Raw genomic sequence first — 21,507 nt, 5'->3', positions numbered from 1 at the left:
TGAAGAACCGCTTGGAACTGCTAAGATTACAGAAGAAGTAGGTAAAAGGCAATTCCTACACCGGGAGATTGTGACCACCGACTCACTGACCACTTACTCAAATGATACCCACCTACTCAAAAGAAGACAATGAAGGAAGACAGAGTCTGTGCACTAATTTGTGAGGGGCAAAGAAGAAAGAACCAATCATTAAGGAAAACAGCAATGAATCTGTTAGTTAAGTGTATAAACGTCAGAATTTTTGAGACAAGGGTGTGCTGTCTTGAGACAAGCAACCATTCATTCATGTGCATCAATGAAATTAATTTGAAAATACCTTGACTCTGTGTGTTACTGGCTTGGACACCAGGTAAATGAACCCTGTCTGTGGGACAACAACATGGCCACCAAGGAGCCACAGTATAGAGCAAATAACCTATTTTTAAGGGTGGGACTGCATAAGCCCATCAGATTGTGGGATGACACATTCCTGCCCACTCCAGCTTCCCCTGCTGCATGCTGCTACCCCTTGCCTTGCACTAGCACTGGTGTGCATGCATCCAGGTGGCGAGGCAGCCCAGGGAGTCACGCCAGCTACAAACCAGTCTCTGGTTGTGTTGGGTGAAAATAAGCAGGATAGGCCCACATGGCAGAAGAGATGCGAGGCTGAGGTGGGAGAGCACAGCCAGCAGGCCAGGAGGAGGCCAGGCAATGGAAACCCGAAATTAGTGCAGTTTAACCTTCCCTGGAATTGCACTCTAACACCTGAGCAAGCATTTTGCAGGGGTAAAATACAGAACTAACCCTGCCCTCAAGAGCCGTTTTCCACAGCAACTGAGCACTTGGGCATAACAGCAAGAATTGAAATGATGAGAGAGGTGATGAGACGCTTTCCCCAGGACTCTCCAGGGCAGAGGATGGGAAGAGCCTGGAGTTACACTAGCAGTCTGCAGTGAGGAACTCTTAACAGGGGCAGTCATGGTGCACGAGTTAAAAAACAAATGGTATCAGATCAAAAATCAATGCAGGAATCCTAGGCAGGCTGTCCTCAGCACTTTCCAGAGGGGAAGGAGACAAAAGGTTTCATAGCACCAAGTAACACCACAGTGGTTCAGGGCAGTAAGGAATCCCAGCTCCCATCGAAACTGCAGGGGTAACTTAGCTGGGATGTGGCCAGGCACCATGGTCACTGTCCTCTTCCTCTACCCATAAAGAAATACAATGTCTCTTGACTGTGAGCAGTCAAGGGTGGGTTTGGGGTAGCTCACTTGCAGCATAAAGTCCCACACAGAACACCAAGGTCAAGAAGGAGATAAGCACCAAATACACCATCATAGATGCCATCGGCTGCAGTGCCTGGGATCCCTTCAGGTTGACATAACCCCCAGCACATACACAGACACCAGTGAGTTAAGCCACCTCCCAGAAGAGTTGTCGCCCGCTCAGGGCTTTCAAGCAGCTGTTCCCAGGCACCGGAGCTCACACCAAGGCCACTCCTACAGTTGGGACAGCTACTCCAGATTCCCCTTTCCTCTTGACCAGACCCAATATGGGGGTGAACCAATGTTTTGTCACTACATCCTGCTGCATCTCAACCGTTCACAATCAATAGCTGGCATCCAGCACCACACGCTTAGGAAGAGATTCGGAGCCCCAGCTGCTACAGCCCAGCCCACAGGTATACTGACAAGCCGAGAGCATGAGTGGAGAGTTTCTTGGTCATGGACAGAGTTCTCCCTGCTGCCATCCCCGCAACAAGCCAAGCCTGCTCAGGCTGTACGAGGCAGCCCAGAGTGCTCCCCACTGCCCTTTGTGGGGCTAAGGAAGACCAGAAAAATGGGAGTGAGTGTAGGGCAGGAGAGGCCTCACTACAGAGCAACCAACTGACTTTACAGAGGAGCAGCTGCCACCGAGACCCCAGGAACCATCTGCATGCGTAACCATGTGCACTTTGATTCCAGCATGAAAACTGAGCATGCAAAGAGAATTGGTGGCTGCAGGACTTTCCCTCTCCTCGCAACCTCCTCTCCCCTCCTCAGCAGGTTCCTCCCTGTGAGTCACTGTCTCTGCACAAGCAAGGTGACACCTTGCTGGCCACTGAAGCTGACCAGCTGCACAGTGGGGACAGTTGTCAGGGAAGTAGCAGCAAGACCCCCGGTTGGTGTTTCTCCAGAGGTGCACTTCAGGACTCTTGCTTCTTGGGCTCCTGCAGCAGAGTCCTCCTGCTGCTAACAAATGCCCAGAGAGAGCTCTGACTTCCACTGCTGAGAAACACCACCACAATGAGCGGAGAACAGTTCAGTCCTTTTGTGCAGCGCTGAGGCAAGGAGCTGGGGATAATCCCTGACTGCTGTCAGCAGGCACTCGTTGCTGGTGGCTCATGTATCCCTCCCGGCCCGAGGGAGGCAAGGAGACAACCACAGCCTCGGCCGATGAGCAGGTCAGGTTCCCCACATCTCCAGTGCTACCTGAGCTGAAGCTGGCTGAACCAGGTGCTGACGGCACAGTCCACACGCATCACCAGTGAGATCCCCAGCAGCAGGCAGATGCTGCTCACCATGAAGCCCAGCGACTCAAAGAGGAACCTGCAGGCACAACAGACGTGGTAAGGATATCACAGCCAGCATGCCTGCAAAGACAGGCTGCTACCCTCACTCCCAGCAGACTGATTTTCCTGACAGTGAGAGCTGGTAGCACCCCAGATCCTAAAACCTGAATTACATTCACTCCCCAGCAGTTGCTGCCTGCAACCTGGAAGCCAAGCACACCTCTGGTTTAGAGGCCGCTCAGGACAACACCCAGGTTGGATTTTGAATCTCTCAGAGGCCAAGGCCACCTCACGCTCCTACTAGCCCAAAGGTTTGCTAGTTTAGCATTTCTGGGTTTACCACTTCTGGTCTGGTATCCTTACCTTTGGCTCTCTGTCCTGAGTATCCTTACCTTGCAGGTGGACTCTGTGTGTCCTTAGAAATCAAGATAAGGACAAATTTCTAGGTTCTAGCTCAAGTCCAGCTTCTGAACTTGAAGCAGGAATTAGTTAAGGAGTCCTACAGCCTCTGCTAGGTAAGAAGTCAGAAGATCGATCACAGAATCTCTTCCAACATTACTGCCTATGAACTCTAGTTAAGATGTCAGGGATGAGCCCTAACCCAGCATCAGAGCAACTTCTGGGACTTACTTTGGGGCAAAGACCTTCCAGACCATGAGGTGCCTCCTGAGGATCATAGCTGCACAAACACAGGCCAGAAGCTGTGGGGGAGATCAGGAAAAACAAGTTACAAGTGACTCTGGAGAGACCTCCTGGGCGCTAGGTTCACCTCTGAAGTTGGTACTAAACTGCACACATCTGAGAGGTTGGTACAGCACATACCAGAAATAAGCAAGCATCCCAAAAAGGACTCCCTTCCATCGTATCCTCAAGTCAGCAAACACAAGCAGCTTGGGGTACACGCAGGCCCTCCTGGGGCCAGGCTGGGACAGCACAGAGGAGGGCTCACACTGTGGCTAACCCGACCTAATATTTCACTGAGAGGGGCACTCCAGCTCTCCTGCTGCAGGGCCTGCCCCCTGCCCTGCACTGTCTTTGGTCTGACCACACAGGAGAATGATTTGAAGGGCTAAACCCCAGAAAGCCATTAACTTCATTCATGGGATTAAATTTCTGGTGTTTAGCTCCCTGTAACACCACAGCAGAGGATCAGATAAAAACCAGAGCTGGTGCAAAATAGATAGGCATGGTCGGGAAGAAGGGGAGCAGGATTACAACCCTGCAGTTTCTGAACAGACACTCCCACTCTGGGCAGATATGTACAAAAAGCAGCCTAATCCATACTGCGGCTTCCGTGCTGGAGCCCATCCCAAAGCACAGAGCAAATGGCACAGCTAAGAACTGGACCTGTGCAGCTGATCTTCCACCTGCAACCAGACATAGCACCCCTGGGCCTGTCTGTGCCCTGGCTGACCACTTTCTCTGATTGGAGTACCCCACGGTTTGCACAACACACCAATTTCCTCTTAGACAGCCTTCCTCACAGCCATCCATCTGTCCAATTACCTGTGTCCCAAGGACAAAGAGGTACTTCAGTCCCAGCTGCAGCAGAGCAGTGGAGAACTTCTCCGGGGACTCCCGCAGCCTCATCTCCATCATGTGCTCCTCCACCTCCTGCAGCTCCTCTTGGGGGTCCTTCTTGGGCTTCTTCCTCTGCGAGCTGGGCATCTCACACACAAAGGGCCAAAGCAGGAGCAGAGGGCAGCCGACTACCTCAAGGACAAAGGCACATGAAGTTACTGGAGCCCAGGAGGTGAGGAGCAGTCTAGGCTCCACCATCATGCCCTGGACGTGCAGGCAGCATATACCCCAGTTCCAGTTTGCTGATCAGGCACAACTGCATGGAAGCTGCAGGCCACGGGCAGCTCTGTGGCCCCAGAAGGGGACAGCAAGGATGTTGCTGTTCAGCTGGTGCCGGAGCCTTCAACGCCTCGTGCTCAGCCTGCAAACCTCCAGACAAGGCAAAGCGGTGAGCCATGCCTGCTCAGGCTCAACAGCCCAGGAAGAAACTGAATTACCTGCAAAGAGGATATGGGAGGCAAACGTGTTGGCGCCCACCAGGACAGCAGGCAGGAGGTTCGTGCTGTGGTCAAGGTGGAAGCCCACAAAGGCTGCATTCCAGTGGATGGCTGGGAAGATGGGCTGGTGGCCTGTGGAATAGAAGAACTGGGAAGCAGCAAGGAGCCAGGAGATGACTGCGTACCAGGGCACCGAAAAAGGCTCTGAGAGATAAAAAAAATTTAAAAAGAGAGAGAGAGAGATCAGCATCAAGGAACAAAACAGGTCGATGGCAAAAAAACCCCTACTGACTTTTCTTCCAGGTTCCCTTTCCACGCTCTCCCTTTTGAGAGACGGAAGCCAGTCAGGCTCCCACCACAGATACAGCAAGGGGCCAAGCATTCCCTCTGCTGCTTGTCCTGCTACTGGACTCTGTCAGCAGCAATGGGGTTTGGTGGCTGCTTGCACCCTGGGAAGAAGGGATGGGTGTAGAGCCCCCTTCCCTGACACAAGCGACTCCACCTTCTCCCACATTATGTCCCTGCTGCACACATCTCTCTTCTACTAGAGGATTCAAGCAGCTCTAAAAAAGCTAGGAGGATCCCCTGAGGATCAGTGCACTGCCATTCCCCAAGAGCAGAGACTGGACCCTGCCTCTACCACTGGAAATAAGACAAGGTCGCTGCACGTAAGGCCCAGGTCGCACATCCAGAGGATGTTCTACTGAGCCCTGACTCACCAGCATCTCCAGCAAGGCCTTTGGCACGGGTCTGGATGTGCAGCAGCACAAAGGCCTCCAGGAAGAGGAGAAGGAAGGCAAGACTCAACCGCTCACTGTGCAGAAGCATCAAGAGGAAGCCCAGCAGGGTGAGTGCTATGACCAGGGCTGCCGAGTACACGCTGCCCAGCCCATATGCTGCGACGGTGGCCTTGCAGCTGCCCCGCTCCAGGCGGCTTTTCTGAGACTCCTGCATCCTCTTGTAGATCTGAGGGATGACGTGGAGGAAGTCGACTTCAGAGCTGGGAACCCCCAGGTAGGGAGTGACGATGGATCCTGCCGACTCCCGCGTGTCCTTTGCAAACACTGTCATGGGATTGCACAGCAGGAGCAGCAGCCCCACAGATGCTAGTCCGTAGACAGCCCATGGAAAGGCAACAACTGCCACCTGCACCAGCTCCTGCAGCTTGCCGAGAGAGTCGTCAGCGCTGGAGGCAACAGCCCAGTAGCAGGCAATGCAGAGGACCACCAGTGGGAAACACCAGCGCACAAAGAGCACGAGGGGGTCCGAGCTGTTCAGGTTGCCGTAGTGTCTCAGCCAGCTCCGCACTGCATAGACCAGCCCGGCCAGCAAGGCCACGCACAGGAGGTAGAAGAGGTTCTTGGCCCGTGTGTTTCTCAGGCTGGCAAGGGGGGAGAGGAAAAGAGAGGGCCGGCACTGAGGGATTTCTTCGCGGCACTGGTGGAAGAAACCAGAGAGGCGCACGCAGACCAGGAGCATGGCCACGAGACACAGCAGGTACCAGATCTCTCTCCGATAAGAAGAAAAGCCAAGGAGCTGCTGCTTGGGGCCTTCTGGCACAGTCAGACGACCGTCCCAGTGGAGCTTCCCTACTAGCAACATCACCAGTGAGGCCAGCAGGAATGGGGCTACCCGGGCCTCGGCCACCACAAAGCTATCGGAGAACATAGCTCCGCAGCGGAAGAGCAGGATGCCCATGGGGAAGGCCAGCCTCAGCCACGCTCGCAGCCTCTGCCTCAGGCTAATGGTGGCCAAGGGTGGCTGACTGCCCACCAAACAGGCTCGCTTGGGATACTGGCCCCACCAGTGCCAGAAAAAACCCAGCTGAGAAGCAGCAGCTGCCCATGACAACACCAGGAGGAGATCCAGCCCCTCCTGGGTGAACGCATGGGCCAGCCCAAGCAGAACAGCCACCACGAGGCCCCATAGCAGCGGGTACAGGAGGCAGCTGCGATAGAAAGAGCCTGATGATGTGGCCAGCTCTGAGGCCACATAGCAGAGCAAGCAGGAAGCAGCAATAAGGGTGCAGCCCCCCACCATACGCAGGGGATGGAAGCGTGCCCAGGACTGGGTGCACACAGCCCGTGCCTCTCGCAGGTAGAGCTGGAAGCGACTGATGAGGCTTCCCAGCCTGGACTCCAGCTCTGGAGGCACCAGCGTCTCCCCCTGCACCTGGGCCAAGAGCTGAGTGTGCTCCTCCATGGCACCGGAGAAGAGCTCCTGCAGGCGCTGGAGCTGCTCTGCTGGCAGGTCCTGAGCCACCAGCGAGTAGGAGTGCAGGAACCGGTCCACCTACAGGAGAGGGGACACAGGGTTAGACAGTGGCACTGGGACCACTAGGAACAGGTTTCAGTGCCTCACACAGCCTCTTCAGAATGGAAACAGCCCCAATCTGCCAACCCCTGCCAGGACAGACCTGTCCCCAGCCACATCGCCCAGGGCTGGTCACCCAAATCCAGGACGTGAACGGCAGGAAGCACAATCCCTCTACCAAAGTGACATCCCTCTCAAGTGACGTATACATCCCGACAGCCACACTGACTCCTCTCAGCTCTTCACCTGCAGGTGCACCTCTGGTAATGTTGTCCACCACTAAGGGCTTTTATACAGAGCCTTTGGTAACAATAAGGCAAACATCCCCCAGAAGTCCGAGTCACTACTAGCTATTAATCTGCACCCAACGTCGACTTCTACATTGTTTGTCTGAGAACAAACATCAAATTAAAGAGCTTATAGTGGGTCAAATCAAACTGCTCCCTCTTCTTCAATACAGGCACGTTAACCCACTGTACCATGGGCTAAGGAGAGCTCATTCTGCTTCCTACTTCAAGAGGACAGAAACAGAGGCAGCTATGATCCCAAAGTCGTAAAAAAAGTCTTACAAGGGCATTACCAGGGCAGGGCACCTGTACAAACATCCAGCTGCTCAGCAGCGTAGATCTGCTCAAGCCCTGAAACACATCAGTATCTTCACATGCCTTCCAGTTGCCTCAGAGCACAGGCAGAATCAGTCTGCCCCTGCCCGTGAATGGCAAACATACGCAGCAGCTCTCTCACAGGCCTGCGTGACCTCCCCAGTATGCAAAAGCTTCTTCAACACCAACGTGATCAAGCCAGCAACATCCTCAGACAAATGAGTGCAAATATTTAAACAGGCAGGACTGGATAATGCTAATTCCTAATAGATGATGATCGATATCTTCAGTGACTAATGGACAGTAACGTACGTTATCACCTTTAAATGACAAAGCACTGTGCTGCTTTATAAATACACAACAGAGAGGCTGAACATTTCTGTCTTCCTATCAGCAATCATATCCTCTCCAGCTCCTCGCTGACTTGCACCAGTGGTGTCCACCTGGCACACCGAGTTGCTGGCTGGGGGCTGGAAGAGTTATTCTTGCGCTCCTAGCAATCCAGAGGTCCCTCAAAGGCAGGCTGACACACAGCTGGGACACATGCCTGGCAACGTGTGTGGCAAATCTGGCTCTGTAGCATGCCCAGAGCCACAACAGACAGCTCTCATGTCCTCCATAGAGGTTCTGGCTTGCCCTGGCACATGGCCTGCTCCATTGCCTGAGCTTCTTTTATACCTGGTATAGTCACTCTCATTCAAATTTTGTCATTCAGCTCTTGGGGTTCTGTATTTTGTTGCACCTGGTGTAAACTGTTCCTTCTCTATCCCACTTTACTGTCACCTGTTAGATGGCATTTCTTTTATTTAGTCCTTCGTTACTGTTTTCCTTCTGCCACTGATATAGAATAGCTTTTTAGCTAATGTTGTTTCTCCTCCAGAACTGAAGCAGCATCAAAACATCCATTTGTACTCTTGAATCTCCATTAACGAGACTTGCCCCTAGTCATCTTCAGCCTTGAGGAACCAGCCTCCCCAGTTACCAAATCCACCTCTGACCATCTGGGACCAACCCTCACCCTGAAGCAAATGCCACCTTCCCGGCCAGTATTTTCCACACCACAGCACTCACCACCAAGCACTAAACAGGTATCTCTCTTTTCTCTTTTGGGAAAATGGTGCCACCCTTTACTGAAGCAAACACTGCAAGCAGGTAACTCTTCAATGTAAGCTCCCCACGAAGATAACGTCATGTCCCCACCCCACCTCCACCAAACAAAAGAGGTCTGTGCTTAAAAAGACATTCCTTCTCTTCTCTAGTTCAATGGGGAGGCCTACTGTGGGCCGTACCTGTTTGGCGTTGATGTGATAGACCGAGAGCTGCTGCAAGACTGTAGACACAGCGTCACCATCCCCGGAGAACAGCTCAGCCATCACCTCCCCGATGTTACTGTAGGGGATGGGCACACCCAGCAGCAGGGCCACAGTGGGCACCAGGTTCACCTGGGGAATGGCCTCAGGCTCCTGGAGAGGCAGGGGAAGAATTAGAAATTTGGAAAGAACACAGCAACACAGCTTTTTACTTGGGTTAAAGGACACTGGGGAAGACATCCCTATTCAGAGGGGAACTTGGGGAAGCCAGGTGTGGGAAAACACAGGGGAAGGCAGAGGCACAGCTCTGCCCTCCCTAAGTACCCTGTGGAGGAGAGGATGCCTGCTGGGACCTGCAGGTCCTTGGGTATGGCCCCAGCTGTCTAACAGCTCACCTGGCCTCACTCAAACACCCCTCACAGCTGGAGGGGCCTGAACATGGATCCCAAACACTTCAGTCACCTGCATTCTGTGTCAGCCTTTCCACTGTTCTCTTGGGAAAGATGACAGACTCCCCACCCCTCTCAATCTAAACAATCCCAATCGAACCATTGCTCTCTGTAACCACAGGATGCAGTTTTCACCCCAGATGCCACCTCAGGTAGTGACAACTAAGGATCAGCTTCTTCTCACCTCCGGAGGGCTAGTGCCAAACAGGGGTGTTTTGCTGTACACAAACAGTGCCGCATTCACTTCCTTCTCGCTGTCGCCGCCATGGTCTCCAGTCTCTGTCATGCCGTGGTCTCCAGCCACCAGAAGAAGGGTGTCATTCCCCAGGTGATCCACCAAGGACCTGTCACCAGGATAAGGAGGGTCAAATCCTATCTGGGCAGGGAGTCAAATAGCCCAGGTGGGAGTGGACATGTCCCCACCAAGCTTGACTGCACCACAGAAGTAAAGCCCACAAAAGGATATGAGCAAAACTATGTGCTGACACAGAGCTGTAACAACTGAGCCAGGTACCAGGGCAATGGATGCTTTAAAACCAAACTGAAAATTCAGAGCCCTGAGACAGAGTGGACTGAGCTTGCTTACGTCCCTGGTGAACAGTGGCTGGCTCCTCAGGGCCTTCAGGCATCTTGACAAAATGAAATTCAGAAGAAAGTTTCCCAAGAGGAACAAATTTTAGGCTGCTTCTATTTGCGTATTGTATATTGCATCATGTTGTGCAAGCAATCTCCTACTTTTAAGGAAAAAAGAGGCAGTAGGTATGACACAATATATACTGCACTCTCAGATGCAGCAGGACAAGTTACCCACTCCTTCTAGCAGCAAAATTTAAAGCAGTCCTAAGAATCAAAAGCCACAGCATTTTGGGCTGATGCACGGCTGTGTGATCAGGATTCCTGGATCCCATTCTGCCCTCTGACACAAAGGTGCAACTCACAGGCCTGTGCAGTAAATGCAGCATTCCCTAGCCAGGGTCTTCCAAGTGCTTCTCAAACAATAGCCAAACCTCAGTGTGACAATCTCCATTTTAAAGATGGAAAGAGTGAGGCTTAGCTGTACCACCACCTGATGGTTTGGTTGAGAATGAAGGCTTCAAGAACTGAAGACAGCCTTATCTCTGAAACCAAACCTCTCATGAACATGTGTCTATGCAACCGAGACTGCCCCACAGCGGGAGTTTCAGCTGCTGCTGGCCAAAGCTGCTCTCCGTGTTAACAGGCACAGCAAGCATCCCCTGTTGCCCTCTGCATCTGCAAACTCCCTGGGAAGGCCCCACCAAGCCTGGCTGAAGGAAGAGGAGGCCAGCTGGCAACCCCCCACCAACGCATTAATCACCTGAGCATCTCATTCATCTGGGTGAGCTTCTTAGCCATTTCAGGGTGGTCAGGTCCATGTTTGTGTCCACAGTGGTCCACGCCGAGGAAGTGAGCAATCAGCACGTCCCATTCACCACTGTCCACTGCAGAACAAGAGCAGCCTTACCACACACTAGCCTGGGATTCAGGCACGGGCTGTATAGCTGGATCCTCCTGCCAGAGCTTTCTGGTTGCCTATGGAAACTGCTGTTTCTTCCTCTCCTTCCATTGTCACTCCCAGCTCTCAAGTAGATTGATGCAGGTTTTAACAGAGGCACACTCTTCATTTGCGGGTGTCTGGGTGCAATGCCGTGGGGAGCTCCATGCCCGGGAAGCAGCCCAGTACCCATAGGTTTTGTTCACCACCCCTCAGGAGAGGAATGGCCCAGTGTCACCCAAGCCACCTTGAAATACCATTAACTCAAACTGCCACAAACTGAGCTAAACCAAGGGGATGCTTAAGAAAAGGAGAATCCAGAACACCAGTCCCTCCCCGGAGGTATTTCAGGTCAGACTCATTAACGTGCCCCTCTGCATCCCACTCAGGACACAGGCCTGGCACACTGATGCTGTGCCTAGCTAGAAATTTATCCTGGCCTCTCCCCTCTGCTTGACAACCAACATATTTGGAGTTAAATGATGAACTTCAGCTCTCCCACAAGGCACAAGGACTTCCCCATGAAAGGCCACTGCACCCTTGATTCACTTAGATTCATACACAGATAAAGCCAACAGCATCCTCCTCAGTCGCAGGACCTCAGGGAAGAGTCTGAAATCACCTAAAATTCACAAACCAATCTCACACTTCCCCTTCCTCCCAAGACTAGAAGCCGCCGATGCTCTGCTGAGAGCAGTGCTGTGCCCCAGCCTCCCGGCAGGTAGCTGCACTGTTCTGTATTTCCCAGAGCATTGTGTGCCTGCCCGGGCAGCCGCGTGTCAAAGTTAAGCTGCTCCTTCCTGGCAGTGTATTTCTAGGACAGATGTAGAAGTCTAGCTTCATCCCATCAAGCTGCACTCTCTCCCAAATGGAGGAAAGGTATTTACAGAAACAGTTTATGGGCCCCAAAAACTGGCTTATCTGTGGAAATCCAGCTAGAAAAATCCACTGTAATCCCCGGGCAGCAGTGTGTGACTGCCCAGTGCCACTCAGTAACAGAAAAAACTCTTCACTCCTACCCCAAACTTGCAGTAGAACCCCCGCATACGTAAAGGGTTACCCAGGCCCTGGGGGAATTGCTGCTTACCAGTTGGATAGAGATGCTGCAGGATCCCATCATCCACAGTGTGAAGGTCCTTCACGTTAAAAGAAGGGAAGAAATACGAGCGGAAAAACTTCTTTGGGAAGAGTCCTTCCCAAGTGTCATCACCCATGAAGACCACTCTCCTTCCTGAGGCAGCAAGAAAGGAATTAATGAGAGCAGGGAGCCCACGCAAGTCATGCTGTTACCCTCATGTCCTGGGTTCAGCTGGGATAGAGTTAATTTTCACAGGAACCTGGGAGGTGGGGGGGCATAGCCAGGGCAGCTGACCTGAACTAGCCAAGGAGCTATTCCATACCATGTGACATCATGCCCAGTATATATATGGGGAGTGGGCCAGGGGGAGGGCTCTCCTGCTCTCTCTCTGGATTTTCGGTGGGGGAAGTGGTGGAGCGTCAGGTCCCGGGTGGTGAGCAGTTGCACTGTGCATCACTCTTTTTTTGTATACTCTTTCATTAGTACCACTGTTGTTGTTGTAACTTTTTTTGCGTTGTCCCAGTAAACTGCCCTTATCTCAACCCTCGAGGTTCCAGGTTTTTCTTTTCTCTCCTCCGTCTCCCCCCTATCCCACCAGAGGGGGGCAGGGAGGAGTGAGCGAGCGGCTGCGTGGTCCTTTGTTACCCGCTGGGCTGAAACCACGACAGTCCTTTTTGGCGCCCAACGTGGGGCACAAAGGGTTGAGATAACGACAGATCTGGCTAGAGCGTGTTGAAACAAATTTGTCATATGCATTCCTTATATTAGATAAATAGATGTTAGTCACAATGTTGATTCATTTGTTTACACGGTGGCGTTTTGTAAGTCCTTATATGCTCTATGTATTGCCTGTAGTTACGTTTCTCACCTCTGGGAGAGTGATTGGGATTATCATTTTGCTGTACTGGGCAATGTCGACTTGTGAAATGATTACATCACTGGTCATGAGGTTAAGCTGGTATCTGTATGAGGCAGTGATATCATTTCCATACTTTGGGCACCTTCTATCGGATTTTATTGGTAATTGCAGCCAATCCATGGGGAAGTTAGGGGGGGGATACTTCCCCCTGTCCGTTCGCCTCCCTTCTCTCCTTCCGACTAATTACAACAGCTTTTGAGAACTTTGAAGATCCTTGGGATGCACAAGCCAGTGTGCTGTTAGTGCTATGCCTCCTGAATATGTTTCAGGTCTTGTTTAGGGCTACAAAAAGGCTCTTTAAGAGTACCACCCAGAGATCTGCCCCAAAGCTGGATATTCATGGGTGGCACGGCATGTGGGAGGATATGGGCAGGTATCTAGAGAACTTCTCACCCCCAGTGGCTTGGAAGTTCACTCCCGAACAACTACAGAACCCTCGTGAAGTGGTAGAATATTTGAAAGAAAAATGCTGTGGCTATTCCAAAGACGTACAACTCGCTGCACTGTGCTGGGCCCTGGCCAGTATCTACCAAACACTGCTTGATATTAGGCAGCACCCTCAGGGAGAAAAGGGGGAAAAGATGGAAAACAGGACAGCAGGCACCGTGGCTACCCCAACCCCGACAGCAGGCACCGTGGCTACCCCAACCCCGCAACAGGCACCGTGGCTACTCCTACCCCGGCAACAGGCAGCGCGGCTACCCCAACCCCGGTGACAGATACTGCAGCTAAACCAGAGAACCAACCTGTGCCAGTATCAGTCGCCCCTGTACAGAAAAAGAAACACACAAAGAAATCAGTTCGCTCAGTGAGAGATGAAGATGAACCAGGGTCATCACGAGAACAGGAGGAAGAGGCAGAACCTGAAATAATCACCCGATCTCTATCCCTGAGTGAGTTGCGTGACATGCGAAAAGATTTTAGCCGCCACCCAGGTGAGCACATTGTTACCTGGCTGCTCCGATGCTGGGATAATGGGGCTAGTAGTGTGGAATTAGAGGGTAAGGAAGCCAAGCAGTTGGGATCTCTATCTAGGGAAGGGGGCATCGACAAGGCGATTGGGAGAAAAACACAAGTCCTCAGCCTCTGGAGGCGACTTCTGTTAGGTGTAAAGGAAAGATACCCCTTCAAGGATGAAGTTACATGTCACCAAGGCAAGTGGACCACCATGGAGAGAGGTATCCAGTACCTGAGGGAATTAGCCGTGCTGGAGGTGATTTATAATGATCCAGAAAATGCGCAGTCACCCATAGACCCAGATGAAGTCCAATGCACACAACCCATGTGGCGGAAGTTTCTACGAAGTGCGCCACCAACCTATGCCAACTCATTGGCAGTAATGTCCTGGAAAGAAGGCCATGGACAAACAGTGGATGAATTGGCTGCCCAACGCCGGCAATACAAAGGAAGTCTCTCTTCCTCCCTACGGGCCTGTGTCTCGGCTGTAGAGGAATTGTCCCGAGAGTTCCAGCAATTCAAAGTGGATATGTCCTCCTCCCCACCTGTACAGGCCCGCATCGCAGCTATTGGGAGTAAGCATTCCTCTGCCCAAGAGAGAGGAGAGAGAAAGTACACACGACGGGCTAACCTGTGGTTTTACCCGCGTGACCATGGAGAGGACATGAGGAAGTGGGATGGAAAACCTACCTCAGTCCTGGATGCACGGGTACGGGAGTTGCGAGAAAAAGCAACCAGAAAAGAGGATTCTTCTTGGAAAACTGCTGCTCCAGTTTCCTGTGAGCAGTCCCCCAGATGCAGTAGATGGGCTGATCTCATTTCTGATCCTCTTGAAGGGACTTCTGACTCACGTGTGCGAAAAGTGAGTAACGAATATTCTAACCAGGATTAGAGGGGCCCTGCCTCCAGCCAGGTGGAGGAGAGGGACAACCGAGTCTACTGGACAGTGTGGATTCGATGGCCTGGCACATCAGACCCACAGGAATATAAGGCTCTAGTAGACACTGGTGCACAATGCACCCTAATGCCATCAAGTTATAAAGGGGCAGAACCCATCTGTATCTCTGGTGTGACAGGGGGATCCCAAGAGCTAACCGTATTGGAAGCTGAAATGAGTCTAATCAGGAATGACTGGCATGAACACCCCATTGCAACTGGCCCAGAGGCCCCGTGCATCCTCGGTATAGATTATCTCAGGAGGGGGTATTTCAAGGACCCAAAAGGGTACCGTTGGGCTTTTGGTATAGCTGCACTGGAGACGGAGGAGATTGAACAGCTGTCTACCCTGCCTGGTCTCTCTCAAGACCCTTCGGTTGTGGGGTTGCTGAAGGTTGAAGAACAACTGGTGCCAATGGCTACCACGACGGTGCACCGGCGGCAATATCGCACCAACCGAGATTCCCTGATCCCCATCCATAAGCTGATTGGCCAATTGGAGAGTCAAGGAGTGATCAGCAAGACTCGCTCACCCTTTAATAGTCCCATACGGCCCGTGCGGAAATCTAATGGGGAATGGAGAGTAACAGTAGATTATCGTGGGCTGAATGAAGTCACACCACCGCTGAGCGCTGCTGTGCCAAATATGTTAGAGCTTCAACATGAACTGGAATCAAAGGCAGCCAAGTGGTATGCCACAATTGACATTGCTAATGCATTTTTTCCCATTCCTTTGGCAGCGGAGTGCAGGCCACAGTTTGCCTTCACTTGGAGGGGTGTCCAGTACACCTGGAATCGACTGCCCCAGGGGTGGAAACACAGCCCCACTATTTGCCATGGACTGATCCAGGCTGCACTGGAAAGAGGTGAAGCTCCAGAGCACCTGCAATACTGTGATGACATCATCGTATGGGGCAACACGGCAGAAGAAGTTTTTGAGAAAGGGAAGAAAATAATCCAAATCCTTTTGAAGGCTGGTTTTGCCATAAAAGAAAGTAAGGTCAAGGGACCTGCACAGGAGATCCAGTTCTTAGGAGTAAAATGGCAAGACGGGCGTCGTCAGATCCCTATGGATGTGATCAACAAAATAGCAGCTATGTCCCCACCGACTAATAAAAAGGAAACACAAGCTTTCTTAGGTGTTGTGGGCTTTTGGAGAATGCATATTCCAAATTACAGTCAAATTGTAAGTCCTCTCTACCAAGTTACCCGGAAGAAGAATGATTTTAAATGGGGGCCTGAGTAACGACAAGCCTTTGAACAAATTAAGCGGGAGATTGTTCATGCAGTAGCTCTTGGGCCAGTCCGGGCAGGACAATAAACGTGCTCTACACTGCAGCTGGGGAGAATGGCCCTACCTGGAGCCTCTGGCAGAAAGCACCTGCGGAGACCCGAGGCCGACCCCTGGGGTTTTGGAGTCGGGGATACAGACGATCCAAGGCTCGCTATACTCCAACTGAAAAGAGATATTGGCAGCATATGAAGGAGTTCGAGCCGCCTCAGAAGTGGTTGGTACTGAAACACAGCTCCTCTTAGCACCCCTACTGCCGGTGCTGGGCTGGATGTTCAAAGGGAAGGTCTCCTCTACACATCATGCAACTGATGCCACGTGGAGTAAGTGGGCCGCACTGATCACACAACGGGCTCGCATAGGAAACCCCAGTCGCCCAGGAATTGTGGAAGTGATCATGGACTGGCCAGAAGGCAAAAATTTTGGAATGTTGCCAGAGGAGGAGGGTGACACGGGCTGAAGAGGCCCCGCTGTATAATAAACTGCCAGAAAATGAGAGGCAATATGCTCTGTTCACTGATGGGTCCTGTCGCATTGTGGGAAAACATCGGAGGCGGAAGGCTGCTGTATGGACTCCTACACGACTAGTCGCAGAAACTGCTGAAGGAGAAGGTGAATCGAGCCAGTGTGCAGAGGTGAAAGCCATCCAGCTAGCGTTAGACATTGCTGAAAGAGAGAAGTGGCCAGTGCTCTATCTCTATACCGACTCATGGATGGTGGCAAATGCCCGATGGGGGTGGCTACAGCAATGGAAGAAGAGCAATTGGCAGCGCAGAGGTAAACTCATCTGGGCTGCCGCACTGTGGCAAGATATTGCTGTTCGGATAGAGAAGCTAGTGGTAAAAGTACGCCACGTAGATGCTCATGTACCCAAGAGTCAGGCCACTGAAGAACATCAAAACAACCAGCAGGCAGATCAGGCCGCCAAGATTGAAGTGTCTCAGGTGGACCTGGACTGGCAACGTAGGGGTGAGCTATTTATGGCTCAGTGGGCCCATGATACCTCGGGCCATCAGGGAAGAGATGCAACATACAGATGGCTCGTGATCGAGGGGTGGACTTAACCATGGACACTATCGCACAGGTTATCCATGAATGTGAAACATGTGCTGCAATTAAGCAAGCCAAGCGGCTGAAACCCCTGTCGTATGGAGGGCGATGGCTGAAATATAAACAGTGGGAGGCCTGGCAGATTGACTATATCACACTCCCACGAACCCGCCAAGGCAAGTGCCATGTGCTTACAATGGTGGAAGCAACCACTGGACGGCTGGAAACACATCCTGTGTCCCACGCCACTGCCCAGAACACTATCCTGGGCCTTGAAGAGAAAGTCTTATGGCAACACGGTACCCCAGAAAGAATCGAGTCAGACAACGGGACTCACTTCCGAAACAACCTCATAAGACACCTGGGCCAAAGAACATGGCATTGAGTGGGTATATCACATCCCTTATCACGCACCAGCCTCTGGAAAAATCGAACGATACAATGGACTGCTGAAAACTACATTGAGAGCAATGGGGGGTGGAACTTTCAAACATTGGCATACACATTTAACAAAAGCCACCTGGTTAGTTAATACTAGAGGATCCACCAATCGGGCGGGCCCCGCCCAACCAAGACTTCCACATACTGTAGAAGGGGATAAAGTTCCTGTAGTGCACATGAGGAGTATGTTAGGAAAGACAGTCTGGGTTAGTCCTCCCTCACGCAGAGACAAACCCATCCAAGGGGTTGTTTTTGCTCAGGGACCTGGGTACACCTGGTGGGTGATGCAGAAGGATGGGGAAGTTCGATGTGTACCTCAGGGAGATTTGATTTTGGGAGAGAATAGCCAGTGAACTAGGCTGTATGATATTTAACTGCTAAATAACCTGCCAATGTATGTCATTGTATCTATAGTGTCTATATGCCGTATCAAGGGTATTACTGTAAGAATTACCCAAATGACTGAAGGATGGACTTTGAAACTGAGCCAAGAACAACAGTGATAGAACTTGAACTGGCGCCCAGCAATTTCCTCAAGATCAACATCTTCAACCTGCAGACCAAGGGTGTGGGTTGCATCAAATGTACCAGCCAGAAGTTCCAGAGACAGCATACAACAACCCAACACCTCACACCATCTCTCTTATCCTGAAGAAGTGTTACAACAGATGGAGCCCCAAAGTCATGGACTAAATAAAATTGATGGACACATTGGAGGGATAACCCATTGACTAAGGGAATACTATTTGTGTGGGGGGGGGGGGGCAGGGGGGTGTCCATATACATATATATATATATATAAGACAGGGAAAGTGGTAGTGGTTGATTGGAAAATGTAAGATCTGGGCATGATGTAAATGGTATAGAATAAGGGGTGGATAATGTCCTGGGTTCAGCTGGGATAGAGTTAATTTTCACAGGAACCTGGGAGGTGGGGGGGCATAGCCAGGGCAGCTGACCTGAACTAGTCAAGGAGCTATTCCATACCATGTGACATCATGCCCAGTATATATATATGGGGAGTGGGCCGGGGGGAGGGCTCTCCTGCTCTCTCTCTGGATTTTCGGTGGGGGAAGTGGTGGAGCGTCAGGTCCCGGGTGGTGAGCAGTTGCACTGTGCATCACTCTTTTTTTGTATACTCTTTCATTAGTACCACTGTTGTTGTTCTAACTTTTTTTGCGTTGTCCCAGTAAACTGCCCTTATCTCAACCCTCGAGGTTCCAGGTTTTTTTTCTTTTCTCTCCTCTGTCTCCCCCCTATCCCACCGGAGGGGTGCGGGAGGAGTGAGCGAGCGGCTGCGTGGTCCTTTGTTACCGGCTGGGCTGAAACCACGACATCTCACTAGCTCAAAGAGCCTGGGCAGATCCAGGTCAGGCTCTGGAGCACTGGGTCCTCTCCAAACCACACTCAAAACCTACCTAAAATTAAAATTACTATCTGGCTGGAAATGAGTTTGAATACGGGGAGTGACCAGCCCTGTTTCTAAGCCTACAAGTGCCCCCGACACCAAACCCACCTGCAGCTCATCGTTGACCTCTGACACGTCACCGCTGCAGAAAGACCCATGGATTGAACGGGCCAGGAAGCATGCAGGTACCCACCCATACTACTGCAGCACTTAGGAAGGTGCAGTGCAAAGCAGACAAACCCTCACCCAAGGCCCATGACCCCACTGTAAAACACAAGGCAGTAGATGGCTGCTGACAAGGGCTGAGTAGAAGCTGTGAGTCCTGGGCTCCGACTTGAAACACATCGGTGGTGGGTTTTCATAGGCAGAAAAGAGAAGGCAAAAGCACTGATGTTTCCTGCTGCCGTCACTCTGCTTGTCCTGCCTGCCACCAGCACACCCTCCATGTTTCCAAAGCCTCTCCAGCCTGGGAGCGGGAACCATTTCCTCTGGCGCAGGGTCCGCCACTGCTTTTCGCCTCGGATGATTTACTGTGTTTGCCCACCTTACTTGCACACAGGGGAGCGTCACCTCATTCCAGGCACTGGTATTTGTGCCACTCTGAGCCTTGGAAGGAAATCTCTCTGGGTAACACAAGACTGAGTCCTGTCCCCTTCTCTCTATTCCATCATCCCACCCTAACAGGCCCCTTACAGCTGCACTAAGCACACCGCAGCAGCACCAAGCTACACAGAAAATGTGATGGGGTCACTGCCTAACAGCGGCAGGCAGCTAGCCAGGCACGCTTGCTGCCTGAGTGACACCCCACAGCACACCTGGCACCAGCTCCTCCCTTGTCACGTGTCTCAGCTGAATGCAAACACAACAGGACACGACTGACTGCCCTTGGCTTCGCAGAGCCGTTCCTGGCAGTGACCTTGTGACAATCACCATCAGTACAACCACTTTTCACCTACTTTCTTGTCATCTTTGAAGGTGATGATGAAGATGAACCCGTGGTCCCAGCTACTTCTTACTCCTAGTACATAATGGAGAAACCCTGCCTGCCTGACAGCTCTGAGACAACTGTCATTTGAGTAGGGCAAAAGAATTAGCTGACGGGGCGGAGGTGTTTTAAGCAGTTCCCTTCCCAGAGAGAGGGGAATAAAGGTCCCACGTGAGTCCTGACTACTGGCTTGCATGTGCCCTGTCCCAGCAGGAGAGCACCACTGCCCACTTACCGTTCTGCACCAGCTGTGCCAGCAGGTTGTCCTCTTGGATCGCATAGGTGGCGAAGTTGTTGCCCACATCGATGAAAGTGGGCAGCGAGCCAGTGGTGAGGCCCTTGATGCGCTGCATGGTGGCCGTGGGGGGATCGGCTCGGAAGCGGTAGAGGCGGGCATGGCGGGGTTGGGAGGTTGCGAGGCGATGCAGGAAACTCAGCTTGTTCTCATAGGGCAGCGGGCTGGCCTTGGCTGGGTTAAAGTGGGCAAACTCAAAACTGAGAGCATCGATGATGACAAGCACGGCCTTGGCAAAGCGCTGGGGTGCCCAACAGGAGCCCGGCGGGAGGCTCTGCCTCTGCCAGGGTGGTGGCACGAGCGGGTCTGAGCAGGAACTGCTGCTGGCGAGCTCGATCCGGGTGAGCAGGAAGCCGCTCATGAAGAGGCCGATACCAGCAAAAAAGAGAAAGCAGACCCAGGCCAGGAAGAGCAGCACCGGCCACCGCTGCATCCTAGGGGGAAGGACAAGCAAGCTCAGCCCCTTGCGACTCTACCCGGGCCAGCACCCCCCCCCCGGCCGCTGCCCTGCGCCCCGACACCCCTCACACCCGTCGGTCCCAGCCCCTGCCCCGCTAACCGCCCCGCACCCCCACCGCCCTGCGACACCCCCCCCCCCCCGACTTCCAGGCCTCTCCCTGGCACCCCCCCCCCAAACCAGGCAGCACCCCGACCCCCGGGCCGCCACCTTACACCCGAGCCGCCCTTGTGCCCCCCCCCAGCACCACTCGCACTCCCCAGACACCGCCTGCCATCCCCCCCACCCCCAGCCCCTCGGCTTCCCTCACAGCCCCTCACCCCCCGCGGCCTCCCCCAGCGCCCACGCACCCCCAGCCGCCACCCGACCTTCTCACGCCCACCCCCCCCAGCCCCTCTCGGTCCCCCCTGACACCCCCAGTCCCCCCTGACGCCCCCCACATTCCTCCCCCCGACCCCCCCTCACCCCGCCGTACCTGCGGCCGCCGCGGCCCGGCGCCCGCCGCCGCCGCCGTCCCGTCCCCCGCCCGGAAGAGCCGCGCGTGGCATCGGCCGCCCAAGAGCGGCGGCGCGGCGAACGGCTGGCGGCACCGCCCCCTAGCGGCCGGGAGCCACCGGGGGGATCCTCGCTTGCCTCGGCGTGGGGGGACCCCCCGAGCACCGCCGCTCCCCCCCCTCCCCCTCCCCCCGCAATTAATTAATCGCCAGAGACGTTCCCTCCGTGCGGTGCGCGCTATAGAGAAGGCACCGTCACACACCGCAGGGGTAGCTACGGGGAGAGCGAGGGGACGACGACAGGAGCTCACGTCCCAGAGAGGGGTACCCCCCCAAGGAGAGGGATCCCCCCACCGGGTCCTCTCGGGGATCACTGCACGTCTGTGGGAGCTCCTGGCAGAAGCCTGCTTAGGAGGGATGGTCACCCTTTGGCGGCAGGCGGTGGGGTCACAGGTCAGGCTCCT

General features: G+C 53.1%; 1 protein-coding gene across 2 annotated transcripts; it reads right to left on the bottom strand.

The window, feature by feature from the left end:
- Positions 1-217: 217 nt before the first annotated feature.
- PIGO (phosphatidylinositol glycan anchor biosynthesis class O) lies at positions 218-21,109 on the bottom strand. 2 transcript variants are annotated; one of them, XM_030004236.1, is made up of 11 exons: positions 21,025-21,109; positions 20,033-20,526; positions 11,820-11,963; positions 10,556-10,679; positions 9,404-9,563; positions 8,750-8,923; positions 5,265-6,837; positions 4,546-4,749; positions 4,034-4,236; positions 3,158-3,228; positions 218-2,564 (listed from the first exon to the last, which is right to left on the bottom strand). In XM_030004236.1, exons 2-11 carry the CDS (start codon positions 20,523-20,525, stop codon positions 2,444-2,446), a joined length of 3,267 nt encoding a protein of 1,088 aa, XP_029860096.1. In that variant the 5' UTR covers position 20,526; positions 21,025-21,109; the 3' UTR covers positions 218-2,443. The 2 variants fall into 2 exon arrangements, with proteins under 2 accessions (XP_029860096.1, XP_029860097.1); XM_030004237.1 differs by lacking the exons at positions 218-2,564; positions 3,158-3,228 and having other exon boundaries at positions 4,083-4,240.
- Positions 21,110-21,507: the final 398 nt, after the last annotated feature.

The sequence above is a fragment of the Aquila chrysaetos genome, chromosome Z, assembly GCF_900496995.4.
Source record: "Aquila chrysaetos chrysaetos chromosome Z, bAquChr1.4, whole genome shotgun sequence".
Classification (NCBI taxonomy): Eukaryota; Metazoa; Chordata; class Aves; order Accipitriformes; family Accipitridae; genus Aquila; species Aquila chrysaetos.
Note: the sequence above shows the minus strand (reverse complement) of the source record. Positions and strands in the feature narration are given on the sequence as shown.

Coding starts and splice junctions, on each gene's coding strand:
- PIGO (XM_030004236.1), bottom strand. CDS start 20,525: ATGCAGCGGTGGCCGGTGCTGCTCTTCCTGGCCTGGGTCTGCTTTCTC. Junction 11,964..20,032: donor GGCACAGCTGGTGCAGAACG/GTAAGTGGGCAG, acceptor TTGCTGCCTCAG/GAAGGAGAGTGGTCTTCATG. Junction 9,564..10,555: donor CAGATGAATGAGATGCTCAG/GTGATTAATGCG, acceptor TCCTGGTGACAG/GTCCTTGGTGGATCACCTGG.